General features: G+C 43.0%; 3 protein-coding genes across 3 annotated transcripts; 2 read left to right on the forward strand and 1 right to left on the reverse strand.

Moving 5' to 3' along the window:
• Positions 1-281: 281 nt before the first annotated feature.
• Positions 282-1,522, reverse strand: LOC111256611 (chalcone--flavonone isomerase-like). Its single transcript, XM_022824828.1, has 4 exons — positions 1,339-1,522; positions 1,078-1,236; positions 740-969; positions 282-651 (listed from the first exon to the last, which is right to left on the reverse strand). The coding sequence occupies exons 1-4, from the start codon at positions 1,433-1,435 to the stop codon at positions 481-483; spliced, it is 657 nt and encodes a 218-aa protein (XP_022680563.1). The 5' UTR covers positions 1,436-1,522; the 3' UTR covers positions 282-480.
• A 4,263-nt stretch (positions 1,523-5,785) lies between these two features.
• On the forward strand, positions 5,786-19,104 carry LOC101780898. The gene is made up of 22 exons (XM_004960824.3): positions 5,786-6,805; positions 8,064-8,179; positions 8,593-8,801; positions 9,535-9,651; positions 9,745-9,873; positions 9,957-10,082; positions 10,633-10,688; positions 10,782-10,881; positions 11,590-11,707; positions 13,277-13,483; positions 13,569-13,881; positions 14,595-14,688; positions 15,169-15,277; positions 15,705-15,976; positions 16,070-16,197; positions 16,324-16,558; positions 16,774-16,962; positions 17,044-17,327; positions 17,414-17,594; positions 17,699-17,941; positions 18,437-18,519; positions 18,620-19,104. Exons 1-22 carry the CDS (start codon positions 5,946-5,948, stop codon positions 18,762-18,764), a joined length of 4,314 nt encoding a protein of 1,437 aa, XP_004960881.1. The 5' UTR covers positions 5,786-5,945; the 3' UTR covers positions 18,765-19,104.
• A 2,229-nt stretch (positions 19,105-21,333) lies between these two features.
• On the forward strand, positions 21,334-25,280 carry LOC101781849 (protein CHUP1, chloroplastic). The gene is made up of 4 exons (XM_004960827.3): positions 21,334-22,444; positions 22,564-22,628; positions 23,110-23,889; positions 24,121-25,280. The coding sequence occupies exons 1-4, from the start codon at positions 22,237-22,239 to the stop codon at positions 24,964-24,966; spliced, it is 1,899 nt and encodes a 632-aa protein (XP_004960884.1). The 5' UTR covers positions 21,334-22,236; the 3' UTR covers positions 24,967-25,280.
• Positions 25,281-25,293: the final 13 nt, after the last annotated feature.

Raw genomic sequence — 25,293 nt, forward strand, 5'->3', positions numbered from 1 at the left:
CTTGCCTTTTTGGCATTTTTTTTCCTTTCGATTATTTTGTTTTGTTTTCTTCTGGTTCTTGATCATTGTGACTTGTGAGGTGAGGACGTGATGGCACAGGCCTGAAACCCAGGATAAGCGACTGGTACAGCATTTGAGCCGTTGGATCATGTGCGGACGGCAACTCTTTCTCTCTTTTTTTCCTTCAACGAACGGCTCACTGTTACTTTTCTTTAATATAGTTGGATCATGTGCGATCATTGAGCATGTACCAGAGTTCGCCGATGGCGGTAGCCAAAATTCAGATCATATGTCAACATTTCCATAACCGCAGCTTGCAACAGGTAACCACAATCAAATCTCACAGTACGCCCACGATTGCGTTGGCACGCACAAGTAGCGACGGGAATCCGAAACAAGAAGACATGTTTCACCACCACGGACACGGGCACACGGCAGAGGACCGATGGAACACGTAGGAGCGACAATAATATGCAGTGATCATGCTCCGCCCTTGAGGATCTCCGGCACCCTCGTCGCGATGCTCTGCTTGGTCGCCGGCGAGACGCTGCGCTCCCCGATGATGGACTCCAGTACCGCCTCGCAGAGCGCCTTGTTATCTATCGCGGCGATGCTAGCCTCCGGCACCGACGAGTCATCGGAGAAGGCGACCTGGACCAAGACGAAGCAAATTGATTGAAACTGCAAGTACGTATAGGTAAAAAATCCGTCGACACGTATGGCATGGATCGGTGCTCACGGTGAGGACTCCGGCGGGCGAGTGGGTGAAGAGGACGGACGCGCCCGGCGCCAGGCTCAGGTTCTTGAACGCCGCCTTGAACTCCTCCACGGCCGCGCCCTCGGCGTCCGTGTACGCGCCGGCGGCCTCCAGGTACGCCACGCGGCTCTCCATCACCTTCCCCGCGAACTCCTCGGCGGCGACCGCCTTCGGCCAGATGAACGTCACCCTCGTGAACTTCTCGAACTCGCCTGCAGTTGCGCTGCGTGCGTGAGATCGTCGTCAAACCGTATAACAATATATACAAGCACCGGCGGCTGCCGGCCGGCGGCGAGCCGATGAGCGCGTGACCTGCTTACCCGTGTACACGTCGCGGAAGAAGGCGGGGTCCGACGCGAGCTCGCCGGCGCTCTTGCCGGCCCATTTACCCGCCAGCGCCGCGACGGCCGCGTCCTCCAGGTACACGCCGATGGCGGCGATCTTGACGAAGTTGCCTTCAGCCTCCATTCCTCGCACACCTAATCATGTCAATGTCGTTAATTTCTGCGTGATATACTCTGCATCAACTTACGTAACACTGTAACACAGAACGTAAATTGTGTCAAAGATCGCCAACGCACCGCCACCGGCGAGGAAGTGCGTGAGGGCGGAGCCCGGCGGGCGTGCCACCGGCGGGAAGACGATGCCCTCCACCGTCACCTCCGACGACAAGGCCATGGATGCGCAGCAGCAGAGAGAGAGCTTGAGCCTGTCTATTACCTGGCTGGCTGCGCGCAGATGCGACAGAAGAGATTCGAATGGAGGGAGCTGCGAGAGATTTGACCTTTTAAAAGAGGCCTCGCGCTTTGCTGCCAGTGTTTAGTATTTCAGAAATAAAATGACTCTGCGTTGTGATAAGGGAGAGGGCAAAGCCATCATGTGCAAATCATTTCGAGTGACGAACGCCGCTAATTTTTAACAAACTAGAGTTTGTCATGGTCTCTTTGACTTTTCAAGGTCCAAGATACGACTTTGACTGCTATTACTTTGATTGCTTTATATTAATAAATACTAATAAAATTTTACAAGAACCTGGTACATTTTTCATAGATTCGAATTGATAGTTTTAATGGTCAAAGTTTGTGTGTGTACTGATTCGCCAAACAAAAAAATAAAATAAAAAGAGTATACTAATAAATGTTGATGACTCTAGTTAACTAACTTAAACTCTCGAAAAAGGACCCGTAGTTCCTCTAACGTTCGTGGGTAATATTTAGATTTATCCACAAGGTTAAGAAAACTCGATAGAAAACTAAGCCAAATGCGAATACCAATTACCAAAGTTCCTCCCAAAAAGGAAAAGGAACTGCTTCAGCAAAAACTGGGGCACGGAAGGCGGAAAGGCCCAAAGCGCAAAACAGGCTTTTGCAGGCTGGGACTCGGTCATATTTGTAGGGGGGGAAGAAGGTGGCTGATTCTTTCTGGGCTCGGTCAATCTGGCCCATTTCCTTCAAACTAAGGCCTTGTTGGACTTGGAGTCGTTCAATTTTATCCGATCAAAAGCTACAAATCACCCACGAAAAGAAAAAAACACACACACATCCTCTCCCTAAAAAAAATTCCCTCTGCCTCCATCTCAGTCCAGGTTTGAAACTGAATCATTGGAATACCATGATGCATCCTGTGCCACTTGGACAAACAAAACAGACATCTGAAACTACAATCTTAGATTGATCATACACCTTCAAAAAAATTTTTTGATCATACAGGGTCCCCTGCCGCCATAGCTGCACCAACCCCTGCACCCGGGTCTCAGTCAAATCATTCCACGCGCGCTTGACAAAAAAAACATAACCTGATTCCACACCCTCGGAACAACATTACTACTGCACTTTAGCACGGTTACATTGGATGTTCGGATACTAATTAAAAGGATTAAATATAAACTAATTACAAAACTAATTGCACAGATGGAATCTAATTCGCGAGACGAATCTATTAAGGCTAATTAATCTATCATTAGCAAATGGTTACTGTAGCACCATGTTGTCAAATCATAGACTAATTAGGCTTAGACTCCGTTTGATACACCCTCCTAAAGATTAAAGATTAGGAGTCCACTTTTAGGATACTTTTAGGACTTTATATCCAAACATAGATCCTAAAAGTGCACTCCTAAACTTTACGAGGGCCATTTTCATTAGGAGGGCGAAGGGGTACTAATGGATCCTATTTCTCCTAAAAGTGATCCACAAGTCCCCCTTTACCCCTATTGCCCTCGCATACATTAATGATGTGAACAATGCAGGGGTAGTTTAGAGGAGTAATTGGGGGGTAAAAATGACATTTTCCCTCTAAGGTCCTAAAGATGAGTAGCTCATCCAAATAGCCCTGTACTAAACTTTAGGACTAGCAATTTGAGGGTCCTAAATTTTAGTACACTAACTTTAGGATTTTGTATCCAAATAGGATTTTAATAGATTCGTCTCGCGAATTAGACTCCATCTGTGCAATTAATTTTATAATTAGACTATATTTAATACTTATAAACATTCGATGTTGCATGTGCCATGTGGACCTCTGGATTAGTCACCGTCGCCATGCAGACCAACGTGTGATTCAGGGAAAGACATGGTGCAGTTTGAGTGCAACACTTGTGCAAGCAGGGCAAGCTCGCGCGTCGCTGTATTCTACAACGTTCTCCCGTTGCGTGCTGTCACTTTGTCGCACGCACCAGCATCAATCCTCCTCCTCGCCAAGTCTCTGTCAAATCATTTGCCTACGTCTACGTGGGAGAGGATCAGTGTCCAGTAACCCTCTATTCAAAAGAAAATGATTGTACTTGTGCGTGTAGCGGTGATCAAGAAGCCTAGAACTTTGACCACGCTACGACAATCCTTGTGCGTGTCCGGCTATCCGCCTTAACAATTACTCCCTCTGTTCTGATTTACAGCTGGTTAGCTCAAATTCAAATAAAAAAGAACGGAGGGAATATATGTAATGCACGAGCAATACCAATAATTGAGAAGTTTTGCAATAATTTGAAATGGACATGGGGGCAAATTTGGAAAATGAAAACATGACCGTGAAAAAAAACTTCAGATGTGATGCCTGCATGCATAGATTGATTTGTCCTTCACAAAAAGTTACTACAGAATGTAACGCTGGGCTGTAACTAACTTCAGATCAATCATTTAAGTCGTGATACAGATGTCCAAGCTGGCCAGGTAATTTCCCTGTACCGTGTTCTGAAGGGTACACTGAACACTTATGCATGGCTACCAGGTTTCATGAATGTGACGTGTTCTTTAATAGATGATTAAAGAAAAACTAAACTCAGGCTCCTAGTTAATGGTAAAAAGAAAATTCGATGTGTATGAAGGGTAACATTTCTTAAGAGAAGTTCTCGTGATCCTATTTGATCGAGAAGAAAGATGAGGATAAATAACGTACGTAGTAATGCACCATGTCAACAAGAGGCAAAATTCTTGAGAATCTTAAACTGACCTCAGCGTGCGATCTGATTAGACAAGGAGCCTGCTTGGGACGACAGGGACCGCGGTTCCAAACGAGTCAAGGACTACCGACACGTGAGAGCTAATTTATTGGATTTTCACTAAACAGATCATGTAGTCCTTTTTTTCCAGTTTCCTCTCTTAAATCTGAGATCATGTTAAGTAGTTCTCAACAAAGGGTCTCCTTGGTTCCTGAGAAGGGCTGTTCTTGCCTCGCCTCGCCTCCATGGCACGAGCAACGAAGTCCTTGCCAGGCCGGGCGAGTCGATTCGGCTCTCTTGCAGAAGCAAGGCAAGGGGTGCTTGGTTTTTTAGTCCAAACTAAAGTTCTTGTCACATCGAATGTTTAGATACTAATTAGAAGTATTAAATATAGACTAATTATAAAACTAATTGCATAGATGGAGGCTAATTTGCGAGACGAATCTATTAAGCCTAACTAGTCCGTGATTTGATAATGTGATGCTACAGTAAACATGTGCTGATCATGAATTAATTAGGCTTAATAGATTCCTCTCGCGAATTAGCCTCCATCTGTGTAATTAGTTTTATAATTAACTCATATTTGATCCTTCTAATTAGTCTCCGAAGATTCGATGTGACATGGATTAACCTCCGCACAGGCACCAAGATTGCTACACAGGCAAGGTGATACGGTGTTCAGCAAGGGATCAAGCGGACCTAAAGCCCCTAGCATTTTCAATAATTGTTTCCAGCTCCTCCACCCAATCGATACAAAACATGGCATTTTTTTAAAAAATCTAATCTAGCTCATTCAACCCTGTAAATAAGTTGCCAGAATTGTCTTATGTACTATGGCTTTCTATGTTACAGTGATGTAGTATAGTAAAAAAAAAAATGGACACACATCCAAAGCACATATCTGGAACACTAAAAGATGAGAGAAAGACGACAAAACCGCGTAGCACACATACAACTGGAGCAAATTTTCTACTTATAACAAAACTACATAGGAAACATATCTAGAACTATTTTGACTACTTACAATCATTCAAGGATTTATTATTCTTCATTTAAGACATAGCAAGGTAATACATTGAAGTTAGAGCTATGCCATTTATAACAAGTAAAGTTTAGTATAGCGTACAAGCTATCATCTTTAAAAAGACAAAAAGGAATGATAACTAATCCTTTATATAACCAATACATTGCATGAGATAAAACAACCATTCGACGCTAACGGACTCAAACAATATACCGTCAAGCATATCATAAATCTTACATAAACGCCATCTTTAAGAGAAGATGCACTCCGCGCTATAGGAGAAAAATGTCACAACACCTTTTAAGATTTTGATACCTACTAATAACAACATGCCATCCAGCCCATTTACACCACCATTTTTAAAGCAATACGCGCATAAGACAGTCGCTGTCTTCAGCTATCCATCCATAAATCGAAAACGCCGCTTTCCTTCGTGCGCATCTGTCTCTCTGCCGCGCGGCCCCACCGCCCACCGAGAGAGCCCCACCTACTCTTCCCGAATCTTGATGCGCATCCGACGGCCTGGCTCCCACCCGATGCCCGCTGCCATCCCCAATTCGTTAACGGAAGAGTGGAAAGCAAACAAGCCCAGCGGAGCGGAGGCCGAACCTTCACCAAACCCCAGCCCCGACCGCCCACCTCGCCGTCGCCGGCGATCGGCTGCCGCCCCCGCCGCCGCGCTAATCCCTGCCTTATCCGTACCTCCAACCCGCGGCGCTGGGGCTCTGATGCGTCCCGCCCCATGGCATCCCACATTCCCCTTCCCTGCCACCGGCGTCCTCCCCCTCCTCCTCCTCGGCCTCTTCGCCGTCGCATCCGGGGGGACGGGCCCTAGCCCAGGGGCTTTCAATCGGGGGGAGGCGGGCGGCGCGGAGGCGTACTCGATCCTCACGTTCCACGACTACACGCCGCCCCCGCCCCCCGCGTTGCCGCCGCCGCCGGCCGCCCCGGCGGCGACCTGCGCCGGGGACCTCCGCGGCGTGGGCGACCTCGACACCCAGTGCGTGGTCCAGAAGTCGGTGAGGCTGGGCGGCGGGGTGTACATCAGCGGCAACGGCAGCCTCGTAATCCTCGGCGGCGTTGCGGTCACCTGCGAGAGGCCCGGGTGCGTCCTCTCCGCCAACCTCTCAGGCGGCATCCTCCTCGGGCACAGGGCCCGTGTTGTGGCCGGGTGGGTTTCCCTTGCGGCGGCCAACATCACGCTCGGCGTCGACGCCGTCGTCAACACCACCGCCCTCGCCGGCGACCCGCCGGACCAGACCAGCGGAGTGCCCACCGGGACGTATGGGGATGGCGGTGGACACGGCGGCCGTGGCGCCAGCTGCTTCGTTAAGAAGGGGCAGGCGCAGGAGGACTCATGGGGTGGTGATACCTACGCGTGGTCTGCACTGAAGACCCCAAATAGCTACGGCAGCAAAGGGGGATCGACTACTGTCGAGAAGGACTATGGTGGTGGAGGTGGTGGTGTAGTGTGGTTGTTCGCTAAAGAAATTGTGTTGAATGGAACAGTTCTTGCTGATGGTGGAAATGGTGGCACCAAGGGTGGGGGTGGCTCTGGGGGCAGCATCTATCTGAAGGCCGCAACAATGTGAGTATGCTGCAGTTGTTTTGTGGTGCATTTCTCACTTCTCACTTCCTAGTTCCTATTGTGTGGGTTGAGCTGTTTATCAGGCATTTGAGCAAGCTGATGTAGGAAGACTGAAATATCTTTTCGATTGGGAAAATCAAGGCGGACTATAGTAGCTTCTGTCTTTGGGCCCAATCAGGATTTAAGATAATTTGTATAAAGATGTATGATTAACATGTTGTGTTTATTGTGGTAATTTAATACAAATACATACATGAATCCTGCTTGAGGTTTTTGGATGATTAAGATATGAAGTTTATGTTCCTCTTGCAATACTTCATTGATAAACATAAGTAGCATATGGAATATCAACCACTTGAGTTTTTTTTTTCAGCGGAACAATTAGATTACTTTTTATGCTGATAATTAATAAACTTGAGCCAGATTTGAACTCAGCATGCACACAAAACAATCAATGACAATTAGTGCTACACAATCAGTGCTGAATGAGCAGAGGACCGCTGTATTTCTTTGGCATCATGAGATAAGATAAATAGTAGCTAATGTACTCCTATCAGACCAGCTGTTTAGTGTGCTTTTATTAGTTGCACCTATGAGTAATTATGTGACAAACTTAACATGGTCATGATCAAGTTGATATTAACCCTCAAAGTCTGTTAGGAAATCAGAGTTAGCGTGACATTAATGAAACAACTGATCATTACAGAACAATGAGCTACTTTGCTAACAACCTAAGGTGCTACTCCCTCCGTCCCAAATTGTAGGTCGTTTTGGCTTTTCTAGGTGCATAGTTTTTGCTATGCACTTAGATGTAGTGTATGTCTAGATGCATAATAATATCTATGAACCTAGAAAAACCAAAACAACCTGCAATTTGAAACGGAGGGAGTAGTAAATATTTGGTGGTAACTGCAAGCCCAATATGATTGTATCAGGTTTAGTTTAGCAACAGGATTGCTTGTCAGGTTGCAACAGAAGAGTGAGAATGATGGCTGATGGAGAATTTAAAGTGCTGTTGGAATCCTTTATCAACATTTCTTCCACTTAATAAAATTGCAATTTGGCATTTGAACTCATGTCCTTCCATAGCCTGCATGTTTCTAAGTGATGATGTAGACTTCTTTTCTGGTTCTTCTTATTTAAATGAGTATGGTTCACCTGTGTATTCTTAGGAAAAAAAACTCTTTTTGGCTAAATTTGTTGGTGAAAGATTGTTCATAGTTCAAGTGCTCCCCTTCTGATACATTATCTGAACCAGGCGAGGGGGTGGCAAAATAAGTGCTTGTGGAGGCAATGGTTTGGCTGGCGGAGGTGGAGGACGTGTTTCCATCGATGTTTTCAGCAGGCATGATGATGCCCAAATCTTTGTTCATGGTAATTTACTTGGTTTTGTTTTGCGTTAGTGACTGCACATTTTTAAACGGGCTACCTGTGTTTGAATCATTATATTGAAGTTATTGACCCATTTCTCTGCCACCGTCCTCCCTACCTTATACAATCTTACTTCCGGTCTGTTATTCTATAAGGCAGTTTATGAGGTTAAGCTCTAAGTATCAGTAATCCGGTATTGCCCATAATAGTTGGTAAACGGAGAGTACATGATCTTTTCAAGCTTCTTGATCTACTGTTTTTAAATTTGCCTTTTTCTTGATCTACTATTACTACTACTATTATGGTTACCAATACCCTTTCACTTCCTCCTTGTGGTGCCCCTTGCTGGGTTTCATCACTAGTTTATCCCAAGTTTCTTGGGACTAATTGGATTTGTTGTTGTTGTTCTTGTACAGGGGGAAAGAGTTCAGGATGCTTGGACAATGCAGGAGCAGCTGGAACTCTTTATGAAGAAGTGCCTAAGAGTATTACTGTTAGCAATGATAACTTGAGCACACAAACTGATACAGTTTTTCTAGATCCCCCATATGAGCCACTCTGGACAAATGTTCTTATAAAAAATCATGCCAAAGTTTCTCTTCCCTTACGCTGGAGTCGTATTCAGGTTGGAGGCTTACACCATTATCTTTATCGATAGTGTAGCCAATACAATTTTGCTGCAAGCATTGCACTTGACAGGTCTTGGCTTTGTTTGTCCTTGAGTCTTTCATATCCAGCTAGGGGGCTTATCTGTACTTTTCGTAACAATTTAAACCACAATAATATTCCCTCCAATCGCAAAAATTGGCATTCTGGACATGTACATGATCCCCAAAACATAACATTGACCATCATTTTCTACTAAAATTATATGTTTAGAACAAAGAAAAGAATGATCTTGTGAAAGTTCTTGAGATATTTTACAAATCTTTATATACTACCTCTGATCATATTTAGATGATGTCTTGGACAGCAAAAAGCAACTAATTACAAGTCAAGTTGTCCAAAATGTCATATAATTATGGCCAGAGGTAGTACTATTTTTCATTTGACAGATGTAAATACATATTAAAATAGTGAGAAGGTTGAACCTTTGAGTGCATGCTCTCCAAAGTTTTTTTTTGGTGGCTGAAGGGAGTACATCTGTATGAGTTAGTGTTGCATATATAACAAGTAGATAATGCACATTGTCATTGCTGGCTGGTGTGCTTGTTTTCTTTTCGAAATAAGCAAAGTATTACTGGTTGTTAGTGCGGTATAATTGGGTGAAATGTGTTCTGAATATCAGTGGATTTATTATTTCACTAAATGTTTCTTCCCTTCTATATTATCCTTTCTTAATTGCTTTCTATTTTCAGGCTCAAGGACAGATTCTTTTAGCTGGTGCTACTCTAACTTTTGGCCTGACACATTATCCGTATTCAGAATTTGAGCTGTTGGCTGAGGAACTTCTTATGAGTGATTCCACAATCAAGGTTCTTATTTACTTTTGTTTCTCTGTTATTTGCTGCACGTGTGGCAATTAATATTCTGTATGCTGTACTAACTCCATTTTCAATCAAATTCAGGTCTTTGGTGCTTTACGAATGTCAGTAAAAATGCTCCTTATGTGGAACTCGAGAATGACTATTGATGGTGACAGAGAATCAGGAGTAGCAACTTCACTACTAGAAGGTAGCAATTTGATAGTCCTGAAGGTATGTTGGCAACTGTAAGGTGTGTTACATCCGTTTCTGTCTGCCTTTACTGTATGTGATATTTTTGTTCACATGCTTGTCAGGAATCATCTGTGATACATTCAAATGCTAATCTTGGGATTCATGGTCAAGGCGTTCTAAATTTATCTGGTCAAGGAGATACAATAGAGGCACAACGCCTTATATTATCACTGTTTTACAACATAGTGGTATGTTGAATGCTTTTAGGTTTTGTTCATTCACAATCTATCTGAAATTATTTTATTTGTATCATGTTGCATGCCCATTGTGCCTTTCTTAGCACATTTCTATTGGTTTCTGAAGAGGTTGGATAGTTTTTCTATCTTTGACGTTATTTAAAATAAAATTTGCCCTGTTACAAAGCTTCTGTCTGGAGACTTGATCATTGGTTTCCATCCTTTTTTATGCCATTTTGCTGTTTCTCTTTTAGCCTGTGGTATTCTTTGCTCTGGTATTTCTTATCTGAGTTCAAGATGTTGAATTTAGATGGTTCAGGGTTTAAAATTCTCCCGAGAGAATCATGTTGCTTTTCATAACTGAAGCAATCAAAATTCTGTGTCTTGCTTTCTTTGGATGGTGTGTGCTCGACTGCTGGTACAGTCATAATACGGGCAACACAGTTTTTGATATTTGTTTAACTGGTCCAGTTCAATACTTCATTGTTGCAGTTAGTAGATTGTCTGATGTCTGTTAGCCATTTGAAGAAGATTTAGTAATTGATAAGTAATTTTTTTTTAGGTTGGACCTGGAGCTGTTCTAAGGGGCCCTCTTATAAATGGAAGTATTGGCGAGATGTAATTTACCACCTTCAGATTTGGTGTTAATTGCTTTTTTTTAATTGTTTTCCTCATTGGTCAATTGTTAATAAGATTTTGTGGCAACACCAGGGCACCAAAGCTGAACTGTGAAGATGAGAGTTGCCCTATGGAAATTTTTCATCCACCTGAGGATTGCAACTTGAACTCTTCATTGTCTTTTACTTTACAGGTGTGCTTTAATTCTCCTAATCTGTAGAGTCTCCCAAGCTGTAGCGTCTCCCAAGTTGTGATGTTTTATCTACTTATTTTAGAGTAGAATGCCTTTGCGGTATTGTCCCATGGTGTCATCCAGGTCTCTGAACTCTAAAAATATAAAATGCATATTTGGGTCTCCAAACTTGTAAGTGTGCCATGCAAGGTCCATATCCCACTAACCAAAATGAACCTTCCTATGTTCATGCTGATTTGAGTATTTGACAACTCTTGAGGCATGCCAAATTGGCAAGTTCATGTTGGTTAGGAAGATTTTGACCTTGAGTGGTTCATTTAACAAGTTTAGGGACTCAAATATGCATTTAACTTAAGGCCTACTTTTTGGCAGCTCCCGCTACTCCACATCAAATCAAGATTTTGTATGCTAATTAAATTTCTGTTTTTTAGTCTAAAGTATAAACAAATTGCTTTGCCCAAACATCCTTGACGTTCCCCCAGCTTAACCTCCATGGATTCTTGGAGCTAGAGGTACCCAGCTCCAAGAGGAGCTGGAGCTCTGCCAAACAGGACCTAAGGGTTTAGGGACCTGGATGACACCGTGGGATAAGCTTGAGGACTACTGGTGCATTTCACTCTTCATTTGGTTTCCTAAATTTCCTCTCTTTTTTGTGAGGATATTGCCTTTTAGTTTTACTTGTAATCCATGGTGGCTTTTGGCATGCAGATATGCCGCGTTGAAGATATTGATGTTTCCGGCCTTGTGCAAGGAACTGTTATTAATTTTAACAGAGCAAGAAGTGTCACTGTGCAGACATCTGGGACCATAAGTGCAACAGGATTAGGTATCCTATCATTGTTTTGTTGGTCTGAGAACCAGAAAGTTAGGATATCATGTTCTGTTGACCACCTAGCATGCACAATGCCATAAGCCAGATAACATACTTTTGCTATAGACAAGTTTGGAAAAGTTCCATGATAAGATTTTCAGTTACTTGGTTATTGTCACTTATCATAATCTGCTTACTTATTTGAGTCTGTACTGCATTATGGGCCTTAAATTAGAGGATGCCTGTCTATTCTCTCCACACTTTGTTATACTATAATTAAATATTTACGTAGGCATTTTGAATAGCTACATTGGCTGTGCTATAGTTTTTTTTAAAAAAAATTAGACCCGCATATATCCAATGATTCAGTTAAGGTGCTGAATGGTCTTTACTACCAGTAGTCCCTGCAGATTATATAGGTATACTTCATGACAGGTCCTACAACTTAGTACTTTCACTCTTGCGTTAATTTTTCATTATTAAACACCGGGGTTTCCAAAAGGTAATTCTTTTCAATAAGTAGGTTTAATGTACTAGATTTGACTGACAATCTAACATCAATCAAGCACACAATCCTTGAACTGTTCAAGGATAACATAATTCTTAAAGTTGTATCAGACTATGGTTGTTTTGCTTGTGTTGCTTTCAGTTTACTTAATGAAATATTGATTATTTTGTTAATATTTCAAACTTTTTGTAGCAAACTATGCATGGTCCAAATTTCGCAGTTATGCACTGAAATATTCCCTCTATTGTTTTTTGTTAATGTGTTCGTTTTTGCTTGTCTTGTAATTTCAAGGAATTTTAGTGGGATTAATCGCCGAATATATTGTTATGAATAATGCTTGTATTGAATCGTAGCTCCATGGGGGCTATTTTTTAAATGTATTTTTTTTTGCAAGCCTTGCAGTCCTAAAGATCTTTTATGAGACTAATCACTGATTATATTGTGATAAATAGCGCTTCTATTGAACTACAATTTCATGACTATTGCCCATTCATGACCAGTTGGGTCCACATGTCAGCAACATATTCATCAAAGTTGTCATGTGGGCGAGCTGGCCATGGATTCAGTAGGTTTGTGAAATTTGCTCTGTATAAGTATGAATAATGAACTAACCTTGTTTTGTGGCTGTCTGATCTGAGATAAGTCCAGCAGTTTCCCTTTCCCAATCCCCTTTCCCTATATTCTGCCATGAAGGGGGATCAAGGGGAAAGATGATGCTCCACCAGATCCACTTTCCCTTCTTTTGTCACTGCTTGACCCACTGAGAAGGAAAAAATAGATTGACCCACTGACAGGATATCAGGAGATATTGGGGATGAGGTTGTTGGGGAACTGTTGCAGCACCCATCCCCTATATGCTGAAATGGTTACTGGGGAGTTCTCTCTAACAAGTTATTGGGGATTGGTGAAAGGGGGATGCTCTAAGCTAGCTTAATTCAATATCTACTGGCTGAGGGATATGGTTGAATAGATTATTGGAATTTGATGCATACATGTATTGCAGTTTAGTGGTTCTTTTTCTTTATTCACATAACTTTTGCCAGCTATTTTGGAATTTAAGTTCCTTCCGTTTCCAGGCTGCCAGGGTGGAATTGGACAAGGGAAAATGTTAAGCAGTGGGATTAGTGGTGGGGGTGGGCATGGTGGTAAAGGCGGTGATGGCATTTACAGTGGTGATCATGCAGAGGGTGGACCTGCATATGGTCATGCTGATTTACCTTGTGAACTTGGCAGCGGCAGCGGCAATGTCAGTGCATCTTCAACGGCTGGTGGTGGTATAATAGGTATCAAATATTGTATATATATCATTTTTGCCCTCTGTTCAGTCATCGTACCTCTTAATAGCACTGCTATTGTGCAATTTTTTAGTGATGGGTTCTCTGGAGCAATCTCTGCCAAACCTCTCCCTTTCTGGCTCAATTGAGGCAAATGGTGGTAGTTTTACTGGCTTGGCATCTCATGCCACAATTGGAGGACCTGGTGGTGGTTCTGGTGGTACAATTCTTCTTTTTGTGCGGACTTTACTCCTAAAGGAGGACTCTGTACTCTCAAGTGTCGGTGGGATTGGAAACAATGGCAGTGGTGGAGGTGGAGGGGGTCGGATTCACTTTCACTGGTCCGATATTCCCACTGGAGATGATTATGTTCCTTTTGCAACTGTTAAGGGAACAATACTTACAAGGTGTGTTTAATTCTGATGCAGTCTGTCAGCCCCTTCTTGTTTTGAATTATGAAGGCATGTTTAGTACAGTTTCAGTATTTATAGAATCATAGGATAGTGAGACTGGGAGGGAACAGGAAGGCAGAATCATTGTTCACTTTTAAGTTGATTTTTCAGTCCTTTGGTTTTTCACCTCCAGTATAAATCTATCATTTTGCTTTCTCTTGTTATTGCCTTTTTCATCCATTCCACATCCTAGTATCTGCCTTCTTTTCATTTTTGTTTTGAACACCTGGGCTCCATAAATTTTGGAGTATGTGCTTTCATCGACTCCAGTTAGCATGTGAGGTAAATCCTGCATGTTCGAGAAAAAATCAACTGTGGTTGAGAGGCCGCCTGCCCTGGCTTGAACTGCAATGCTTGTAGGTCATGTGAGTACCTCCCTGAGGCCTTGTTTGGTTTGAAGGGGATTGGGAGGGATTAAATCCCCTACAAGTCAAAATCCCCCTCAATCCCCTTGTGAAGGGGATTAACCGAACAAGGCCTGAAGGGTTTGGTTCCCCCTGCTCTTAAGATAAAGCCAGGGAGTGTCTTCTCCCAGTCCCAGTGATCTCTTTTGAATCTGTGTTTTTTTATTGTATTTTATTGTTAAAAATGTTGATGCCTTAAGGGCCTTCAATCTTTTTTTCCTCGTATCGCTAAATTGCTGAGCTGACCATTTGTTTCTGTTATAGAGGAGGAGTCAGTGAAGGCCATGGTTTTCCTGGTGAGAATGGAACAGTCACAGGAAAGGATTGCCCAAAAGGTCTTTATGGAACATTTTGCAAGGTAACTTGTGAGACATCAGATGTGCTGCCTTACCTCCTTTGAGCCAAATCATATAATGTGTTACATTCAGAAGATTGGTTCCCTGTTTTAGTTTCTTGTGTATCAGGGACACAATCCAATGTATGGCAAGCTTTTGTGCTTTGCTATTTTTTAATATAACTTGGAGAATGGCCATAGCTTTGTGGTGAGATAGCTCAGTAGGTTAGTGTCATTGAGACTGCTGTTATTATTATTACTAATACCTCTTTTTGCTTTTTCTGTCCCTTTTCTGTGACTCTTGTTGGGTTTCATCTCTAGCCAAAATGGTCTTGTTAACTAAAAGGCCGTGTTGTAGTTTACTATCCATATTTGTACAATCATGTCATGAACATACACTTATCAACCTGGCAGAAACCCTCGATTATACCTCTAGTTTTTAGTTTATCTGGCTTGTGCTACTTCTACTTACACTGTCACAATGCTTTCCGTGGCAAAATGCAGGAATGTCCTTCAGGAACATACAAGAATATTACTGGATCATCTAAGTCCTTGTGCTCACCATGCCCTCCAAATGAGCTACCTCGCCGTGCTGTATACATAAGCGTCCGAGGTAGTTCATGCTATGTTTTCTGCCTGTTTGAGAAACATTAATCTAAACTGCAGATCGAGCTCAAGTCTTATAAGTAGCAGACCAGAACTATATCCTTTTGATTTCTGACATACATATATCTGTGGAGTCTGTTTTTCTAAATTTTCTGTAGTGTCACAGGGATTTTTTTTCATGCACTTCTTGTCTTGTAGGCGTGCCTGTAAAGAAACCTTCGAATGGTGTCCTCCGCTTTTCTTAAATCATGTTAGATAATATGAAATGGTGTTAGGCTGGGCCTCACTTGTATATATTTTTTGTTCTTGTGTGTGGTTATTTCTGGTTATTTTGATTCCATTTCGAATTTTGCTGTTTCAGAACCTTTTCGTCAACTATGAAAGATTTGTCAGTTTGCCTGAGTGTTCTAAACTTAGCAATATGTTTTTGACAGGAGGTGTTGCTGAAACCCCATGCCCATACAAATGTGTGTCTGATAGATATCGCATGCCTCACTGTTTTACTGCTCTTGAAGAGCTGATATATACGTTTGGTGGACCTTGGTTGTTTGGCCTGCTTCTTTCTGGCCTTCTTGTCTTATTAGCTCTTGTTTTGAGTATTGCTCGGATGAAGTTTGTTGGTACTGATGAGTTGCCTGGGCCAGCACCGACTCAGCACAGTTCCCAAATTGATCACTCTTTTCCCTTCCTTGAATCACTGAACGAGGTTGTGAAATTCATTCTGTCCGACTGATTCAATACCTTATTAAGCTGTGGTGCGATCATTTTCAGTGTCACTGAATTTCTGCTAATGGGGCAGGTATTGGAAACAAACAGGGCAGAAGAATCTCACTGTCATGTGCACAGGATGTATTTCATGGGCCCAAACACCTTCAGTGAGCCTTGGCATCTCCCACACACCCCACCAGAGCAAATTTCAGAGATTGTGTATGTGTGCCCATCCTCTTTTCAAGTTCTACCCGTTTGTTGTTTGTTTTCAATTCTTTACTTATTTCTTTCTTGTATCCAAGTTTTACCTGATCCCTGAATGTCCTCTTTGACTCTTTTTTTCAGGTATGAGGATGCATTTAACAAATTTGTTGATGAGATAAATGCTCTTGCAGCCTATCAATGGTGGGAGGGTTCAGTTTATAGTATTCTCTGTATACTTTCATATCCCCTGGCATGGTCCTGGCAACAGTGGCGCAGGAGAAAGAAATTACAGAAACTATGTGAATTTGTTCGATCCGAATATGATCATTCATGCTTACGGTCCTGCCGTTCACGTGCACTTTATGAAGGGCTGAAGGTATATATTGTTTTCTGCTTTATTTGCAGATCTTTTCCAATATTTCAATTTCATGGTTGCATTATGCCTGGAAAAAATTGCAACTGTGTGTGGTTGTGCATTACCTGCAACTTAATTAGTATCAAAAAGCATAGGTTGCATTCTTACTCTTGCCGATTGTCATACGGGTGCCTGTCTCATCATGGATAGATAATTTCTGATTTTCAAATTTGTAGGTAGCTGCTACTCCAGATTTAATGCTGGGTTATTTAGATTTCTTCCTTGGTGGCGATGAGAAAAGGACTGATCTTCCCCCTCGACTTCATCAAAGGTTTCCAATGTCCCTCATCTTTGGAGGTGATGGAAGTTATATGGCTCCATTTTCACTTCATAGTGACAGAGTGGTTACAAGTCTTATAAGTCAGGTTGATTCTGAAACATTTCAGATTGTACTGAATTGCTGAATTAAACCAATTATTCTCTTAACTTATTGATATCTTTTATAGGCTGTACCATCGTCAATATGGCATCGTCTTGTAGCTGGATTGAATGCCCAGTTGCGTTTGGTTCGTCGTGGAAATCTAAACACAACATTTCTTCCTGTGCTCAAATGGCTTGAAACTCACGCAAATCCTGCATTGAACACGTACCATGTGCGTGTTGACCTTGCATGGTTCCAAACTACAGCATTAGGTTACTGTCAGTTTGGTCTTGTTCTTCATGCTGTGGGGGGACCGGTGGCTGCTGAACTTCAAGGTGACTCTGTAATTATAACCGAGCAGCATTCAGTGTGAGTCATTTCTTACCTGCCTGAGCAGTTGTATTCTTTCCCTCTGATTGACATCTGTCCCTAATCACTTCCCCTATATCGTACAGAAACCAGAATACATATGCTGATTCTCAGTTGAGCCACTCAAGGATCAACGATGCTCTTTTGTGTAAAAGGATAACTGGCACCGTTCTCAATGTTGAAAACTTAAAGATGCTCAAAGACAGGAGAGATTTGTTTTACCCTCTCTCTCTTATCTTGCACAATACAAAACCAGTTGGACATCAGGTGACACTGCCATTTTCACAGATATAGTAACTTAGCTATAGTGTGCATATGACGAGACTTGCTGCATCTTGCACTCACCATGGTTCTTTTGCTTTGAACTGCAGGACCTCGTTGGCCTAGTCATCTCAATATTGCTTCTTGCAGATTTCAGCTTAGTCTTGCTTACTTTCCTCCAACTATATTCATATTCCATGGTCGATGTTTTATTAGTCTTGTTCATTCTTCCTCTTGGGATACTGGCACCGTTTCCCGCTGGGATAAATGCTCTTTTTAGTCATGGACCGCGGCGGTCAGCTGGCCTTGCTCGTGTGTATGCCTTATGGAATATTACATCACTGGTCAATGTTGTAAGTATTCATCCATCCTTGCCTGCATCTGGATTTTTCTTTTACAAGCTCATCAAGTTGTTTAGGTTCAGAATCATGGCAGTTATGTAGTATCATTGCTATCGGCTATAACATTTATTGGGATTACATATTGCCATTAAGAATTCAAGCATGCACCATCTGACCATGATGTACTTTTTACATAAACAGAAGATAGAGCATGAGCACACAGAACATTATTCCTACCCCCAGCTTATCATGTAAAACTCAGCAGTAGACAGTAGTGCCCTTTTTTTCCAGTGGTTTGTCCGGAGAGAAAAGATGCTGAGAGAACATGTGATCCAGTTGGGTTTTTTTTTTGAACTTTTGATGATCTCCCCCATTTGAATAATATTTGCAATTACTATGCATGTGTATGTTGTACATTTTTCATGTCGAGGGTGCCTACTGACTTTCTTCAGAGTAGCTAGTTAAGTACAGTACCATGTTTAACCTACAAGTGCACATTGCTCGCAGGCTGTGGCTTTTGTATGTGGTTTTCTGCATTATAAGTCATCAAACAAGAAACATTCAAGCATGCAGCCATGGAATTTGGGCGGGTAAGCATCTTTTTCCTTCCTGCTAAGAGGTGGCAACTGAACGCCATTCATACCTGAATAACCTTTGACCTAAGAACCTTAACCTCGAAACTCTTGGCAGGGATGAAACCAGCTGGTGGCTATTCCCAACAGGACTTGTGCTATGCAAATGCATTCAAGCAAGGCTTGTTGATTGGCATGTATCAATCTTAGAGATCCAGGACCGCGCAGTTTATAGCAATGACCCAACAATATTTTGGCAGTGACAGCATTTTGGATCACAGGAGTGCTCATGATGGGAGCTTTACACAACTCAAGTTTTTTGGGAGTTGATGAAAAGAAGACTAGGAAGAGTCCGTTCTTTGTCGGCCAGTCAGGGGAAGCATGTACAAAGTAGAATGCTTACAGATGCCTGCCTATAGACTTATAGTGCATCGTTGACCTTTTGTCCAGTTACTCACCCATCTTTATTTTCCTTGTACATAGGAAAAGGGTTTAGTTGATCCATTCATTGTAGGATTTAGGATTTAGATACCATAGAATTATAATTTTACCTAAGCTAATTTCAATAGATAGTGGGAAATATCTTTCTTTTTTTGGTTGAAAGCGTTCTCGTGGTATTTTACATTTGATGTTTTGCTGCAAAAGGGGTGACCATCAAATATGACGGTTACTCCCTCGCCCCCGCCAACAAGAAAAAAAAAATGTATGAAAAGATGCAGGTTGGACCATTTTGTTGGAAGTATGCTGATGTTTATTGAAGCTCTGGCATATGTTGCTGTGGCTATCCCTCTTCAACGGAAAATTCAGTGTGCTGCTAAGAGCCCATGATGTAGTACCAGAAGTGGGAATATTTTCAGTTGGTAACGGGCGTAACAGGTATCGTTGGGTCAAAATTTAATGTTTAGTCATTTCTGTGAATTCTGGCCATTGTTTTTTTAAATCATTTGAACACTTCGTGCAGTAAACCGGAGGTAAAAGTTAAAATATATACTGGTATCCTCGGCAAATCTACCATTGCTATGGTGATGGATGGTGGAGATGCATATTCTCATATGCCGTAGTTAAGGTTGAGCGAGAACGGGGATGCCGTAGTTAAGGATGAGAGAAGGAAGATGCCGTAGAGAAATGGAGAAGAGAGGCGTGTTGTCCAAAACAATGTGTTTTGTGCTATTCTTTTAAATTTGTAATTAGAAATGCAAATTATGCTGGACTAGCACCAAACTTGTTGGGTTTATGGCCAACCCCATGATCGGTGGTCATTTTCACTAGTTCCGGCTATTCCCACGTCTCATCCTTGAACCCCTTAGGCTGTTTTCGACCTCTCAAGGGCAGCACACGGTTTTATGGTCGAACATGTGTCCCATGGCTATTTTCACGTCTTTCGACTGTATTCACGTCTCCATCCTCAAACCCTCCCAGGTTGTTTTCATTCTCCTCCCAGGTTGTTTTCATTCTCCTGAGAGGTGTAGCACATGATTTCTTGGCCGAACACGTGTCTGATGGGCATTTTCACATGTTTCGGCTATCGCCCACATCTCCATCCCTAGACCTCCGCCGGGCTGTTTTCAGCCTCCTATGGGCTATAGCACACGATTTCATAGCCGAACATATATTCGGTGGCCATTTTGATGTGTTCAGCTTATTCCCACGTTTCTATCCCCGAAGCCCATTCTAGTCGTTTCCCTTGGTTGCTTGACGAACAGGTGTTCTGTCCACTCTTCACGTGTTTCGACCATCTTCCATGTTTCCGTACCCGGATACCTTCCGTACCATTTCCCCGCCTCTCGTGGGCTATACCATTTCCCCGCCTCTCGTGGGCTATAGCATAAGCTTTCTTTGACATGCAAGCTGGTTTGAGCATTTGGTTACTGAAGCACATATTTGACGGAGTTTGACAGGTATATAGATTCAGTAGTGTTTTGGTAGAATCTCAGTTTGAGGGGTCAAACATATATACTTATTTTGGCTTAAACTTGGGCAAATCATAGGAACTCGTTGATCTACATTTACCAATTCTGAGAGCATTTTGGATCTATGCTTTGATCGATGGATATAACAGTCCACCTGTTACATCTTGCTTTAGTGTTATCGCTATTACTATTGTATCAAGGGTGTGGTTACCTCTTTGGTATCATTGTTCTTGCGATGTACATCCATATTGCCCCATGGTTTTTACTTCTGTTTGAAGGGGGGGTTGACTCTGCATATGTTAATCTTCACATGGTACCCACGCAGGCAGTTCAAAACTTCCAAGTTCCAACCGCTCAAAAATTATAGCTGTCGATGTGTCAATTATTTTGTCAGACACGCAAAGCATGTTTGTTTCTTTAGCACCTCCTAAAATTCCTGTCACATCGAATATTTAGATACTAATTAGGAGTATTAAATATAGGCTAATTACAAAACCAATTGCACAGATGGAGACTAATTTGCGAGACGAATCTATTAAGCCTAATTAGTCCATGATTTGACAATGTGATGCTACAGTAAACATGTGCTAATGATGGATTAATTAGACTTTATAGATTCATCTCGTGAATTAGTCTCCATCTATATATAATTAGTTTTATAATTAGCTCATGTTTAGTCCTCCTAGTTAGCCTCCAAATATTCGATGTGACATGAATTAACGCATCAGGTCCCTTTCCCCATGTGAACACGAGGATCAACCAGCAACGGCCAGTCCAGCAGTCCGCTCGAACAAAACAGCACACGCGTCCTCGCTCGTAGCCGCTGCGTGCTTGGCGTGGTCTGACCGGCGGGATCTCGAGAGATGCGTCGATCTCCCAACCGCCAATCAGCCCAGTTGCCACCACCCTTCACGTTCGTCTCCTCGTCGCCATATGAATCCCACCGTCCACTCGCGTGCGAAATTAAACGCGAAGTGGACGGCGACGGCGAGGTCTGGCCACTGAGGCCGTGGAAGGTTAGGTTGGAAGGGGGGAATTTCGCTGTGCAGTTGCCCGGTAACAACTGTGTGTTGGATCAGCAAGAAAGGGACGGGAGAAGGCGAAAAGGAGAGGCCAAGAACCCCGAATAAAGAAAGGCGAAAGGTGGCCGGCACTGTGGCGCAAGCGGACGATGTGTCGTCTCTCCTGTTGCTCTCGCTGAAGGAGGAGACGGGCCAAGAAGCTTGCAGATTCCGGCGTCGCTTGGAGTTTGTCCTGGCCTGCGTTTTGGTTTGAGGGGCAAGAACAGGCCAAAGCGCAGACGGAACAACCTGAAAAAGTGAGGAGAGGGAGCCCCCAATTTTGTCCTGCTTGCTGCTTCTGCTTATTCTCCTACTCTTCCTCCTCTCTCTCCCTTGACCTTCTTTTGTTGGTTGCGAGCTGAATTCGGAGCGTGCCAGCCTAATTTTAGCCGAACCGGAGATTGCCATGGGACGGATTCTTCAGGGGTAGCTTCGGTTGGTTGCTAGGCTGGGCTCTTCCCCCCAGTCTGTTCGATTCGACGCCATGGAGGTCTAGCCGGCCACTTGCAGGTGCCGGAGCTCGCGTTTCCTGACGCGCGCTTTCTGGCGTTCTGCAAGAATCTCATCCCTCCAAGAGCAGATTCTTCACCCACAACCTTGTTGTTGGAGTTGGAGCCCAATTTTTTTTTTTTTTTGAATTTGGCACGGCTCCGCCCCTCGCGGCGCAAAAGGATGCTCCTTTCGTGACCGGCAAGGTTGGATTCTCATCACCTTCGTGGCTGTCGATTGGGTTCTGATGTTCTTGGCGAGGTAGGCGGCGTCAGATGCCCAAGCCTGGAGGTTGCAGCAGCAGCAGCAGCGGCCGCGGAGGGAGTGGTGGTGGTGGGCCGAGCGGCGGGGACGCCAAGGACTTGCCGCAGCTTTTGCTCAGGGTGGGCGTCGCCGTCACGCTCTCCGTCGCTGGGCTGCTCTTCTCGCGGCGCCAGCGGCCGCCCCGGCAGCTCCTGCTGCCACCCCCTCCTCCTCCCTCAGGTATCAGCCATGAGCAGATTTGTAGCGCCTGTGAAGATGGCGCATCGATTGTCAATTGTGCTTTTGTGCTGTGGTACATGAAATTTGGTGATGATGTGCATGTGTGTTTGTGATTGTAGAGTCGGATGATGCCCCAAGCATGAAGGCCAGAACAGGGCTCAAGGAGCTGAGGATCCTCAAAAATGTAAGGATTTGGATTTTGAATAATTGAATTTCATGGTTTACTTGTAATTCATAGTTCTGAAGATTCAACCACCCTTTAAAATTTGTCCATGTTCGTGCGTAGTATTTGTGGCTTTTGATGAAAACTTTTATTTTTTTTAATGCTTAAATTTTTTTGGTTCTAAATACTGGTGTTTTGATCTTCTCTTAAGTGATTAAACTCATTTTACACTGCTAGGTGATGTTTATATCGCCTAAAACATTATCATAACAGATGACCCTTTCATTGCACACTTCTTTCAAATGGTATCTTGTGAAACAAGGTTAAGTTTTCGATTTTGCAGTACAAGTACAACACGCATGAATGTAGTTTGTCTTCGATAAAACACGACTTGACTTCTGATTGACCATTCATGTTTGATTTTGCATATTATTCCTATTGAATTGAACGAGTGTGTAAAAATGCCCATGTTGACATGTTGACCTTTTTTCTGTTTGTCAAGGAGGACACCAGGGCAAAAATCATCAGTGGAAACTCTGTTCACACAACCACTACAACCACAACGACCACCACCACAGCCTTAGTGCCATTGGCCCCCAAATGCAGAAGCATTGCCGATGATGAAGGATACCTCCTTCCAGAGTTCAATGAAATGGTTCTCAAAGAATTTTGCCGAGACATAGACAGTATCCCAACCACACCTGCAGCAAGAGTAAGGGAAGATGTATCTAATGACCATGAAATCCACAAGCTTAGAGATTTGGTGAGATCCCTGCAAGAAAGGGAGAAGACCCTGGAGCTACAGCTTCTGGAGTATTACGGTTTACAGGAGCAAGATGCCGCAGTGAGGGAGCTTGAGAATCAGCTGAAGATTAACAATGTCGAATCCAAGCTGTACTCATTGAAGGTCGAATCTTTACAGTCTGAAAACCAGGAGCTGCAAGCACAGTTGTCAGAGAACTCAAAGATAATCTCTGAGCTTGAGGCGACAAGAGCGAAGTGCAAGTTGCTAAAGAAGAAGTTGGCATTGGATGCAGAACAGTCAAAGGAGAAAGTGACTTCCCTTCAGAAAACAGTCGATTCATTGCAGCACAAAGAGACTGATGAGGTGAACAATCATATTGAGGTTGAGAATAAATTGAAGAGGCTAGAGGAGCTGGAAAAGGAGGCAACAGAGCTTAGAGCTACGAATTCAAGGCTGCAGCAGGAGAATGCACATCTTATTAGGAGACTGGAGCTTACACGCCTACCCCCTGTACCCAAGCCTAAAAATAGCATGGAGGTGATTCTTTACTGTTCTTGGACTTTATTGTAGCTGGCACTTACTAAATCAATTTTAATCCTTGGAGTGGTCATTCCTAAGTACGACATGGTGTTCTCAATATTTCTTTTGCAAATGAGACGAAGTCACATAATTCTACCACAAAATAATTTTTTATGTTAGTTTAAAGTTCATTGTGTTCTTGATATTTTGTTGTTCCCTCATGAATTCAATAACCTATAATGTCTTCAGGTAAAAGCATTGGAGGAGGCTGATCGGTTGAAGCAAGAAAACGAGAAGTTGGCTAAAGAGATTGAACAACTGCAGAGTGACAGGTTTGCAGATGTTGAAGAATTGGTATATCTGAAATGGATAAATGCCTGCCTACGGTATGAGCTGAGAAACAAGGATGCTCCATCAGGGAAGACTGTTGCACGGGATCTTAACAAGACCCTGAGCCCTAAGTCTGAACTGAAGGCCAAGCAGCTGATAATGGAATATGCCAACGCTGGTGCGGAGGACAGTCACTTGAGCCATGTTGAATTTGGTTCAGAATGCTCTTCTTCACGGGCATCGTCAGGTGAACCGGATGATGTATCAATTGATGTCGCTGCGATGACAAAGCATAAAAACCCGAAGAAGAAAAAGTTCTTCTCTAAGCTTCGAAAACTGGTGCTTGGAAAAGGAAAGGAGAACCATGAAGTTTCTACTCTGGAAAGGAGAGTATCTATTTCAAGCTGTTCATTCGATGACTTAACTGGAAGGGATTCACATGATAGCTATTCTTCATTCATGGCAGAACCAAATGTACCTGATAGTCAACGACATGGCGATCATGGCTTCAGTACGCATTCTTCTTTGCACAGTGTGAAATCTTGTCCTGTTGGAACAGAAACTGGAAATGAGAGAAGTGATCATTCTGATGTGAAGAGTATATCTTCTAGAGAGGAAAGGGTAAATTCGTTTGGTCACAGTGCTCGCCTTGATAGCGGCAAGGCCATACCTGTGGATGCGGAGATCCATAAATTTGCCGATGCACTGAGCACATCAAGGTCAGGTTCCATGTCATCAAGAAGGTCGTCGTCCTTCCGACACTGATACACGAATAGATTAGGAGTCATCTGCGGCTGACCCATCTGCCTGGATGTATATTTGTACCAGTGCTTGATTGGGAAGTTATAGGAGACGTTACTGGAATGAAGTTCTCAAGGCTTTATTCTTTGTGAAATGTACAATCACGTATAGAGTGTAGTTTACTAACCTTAAATACCAACCCTTGCCATTTGGGTTGGTAATGTGTATCATAAAATGCCACAGTTCAATGGCAAACATACAACACTTCTTTTATGTATCTTGTGTCATTGTGTGCATGATGTTCAATTGCACTCAATCCGCAGTTAAAACTTTGTTAGAGAATGTTCCGGC

The sequence above is a fragment of the Setaria italica genome, chromosome III, assembly GCF_000263155.2.
Source record: "Setaria italica strain Yugu1 chromosome III, Setaria_italica_v2.0, whole genome shotgun sequence".
Lineage (NCBI taxonomy): Eukaryota > Viridiplantae > Streptophyta > Magnoliopsida > Poales > Poaceae > Setaria > Setaria italica.

What these genes read in the sequence shown, in the direction of transcription:
- LOC101780898 (XM_004960824.3), top strand. Translation starts at nt 5,946, where the DNA reads ATGCGTCCCGCCCCATGGCATCCCACATTCCCCTTCCCTGCCACCGGC. An exon ending in TACGCTGGAGTCGTATTCAG is followed by an intron (nt 8,802 to 9,534) that starts GTTGGAGGCTTA and finishes TTCTATTTTCAG; the next exon opens with GCTCAAGGACAGATTCTTTT. An exon ending in TGAGTGATTCCACAATCAAG is followed by an intron (nt 9,652 to 9,744) that starts GTTCTTATTTAC and finishes AATCAAATTCAG; the next exon opens with GTCTTTGGTGCTTTACGAAT.
- LOC111256611 (XM_022824828.1), bottom strand. Translation starts at nt 1,435, where the DNA reads ATGGCCTTGTCGTCGGAGGTGACGGTGGAGGGCATCGTCTTCCCGCCG. An exon ending in GCACTTCCTCGCCGGTGGCG is followed by an intron (nt 1,237 to 1,338) that starts GTGCGTTGGCGA and finishes TGACATGATTAG; the next exon opens with GTGTGCGAGGAATGGAGGCT. An exon ending in CTTCCGCGACGTGTACACGG is followed by an intron (nt 970 to 1,077) that starts GTAAGCAGGTCA and finishes GCGCAACTGCAG; the next exon opens with GCGAGTTCGAGAAGTTCACG.
- LOC101781849 (XM_004960827.3), top strand. Translation starts at nt 22,237, where the DNA reads ATGCCCAAGCCTGGAGGTTGCAGCAGCAGCAGCAGCGGCCGCGGAGGG. An exon ending in ACCCCCTCCTCCTCCCTCAG is followed by an intron (nt 22,445 to 22,563) that starts GTATCAGCCATG and finishes TTGTGATTGTAG; the next exon opens with AGTCGGATGATGCCCCAAGC. An exon ending in AGCTGAGGATCCTCAAAAAT is followed by an intron (nt 22,629 to 23,109) that starts GTAAGGATTTGG and finishes CTGTTTGTCAAG; the next exon opens with GAGGACACCAGGGCAAAAAT.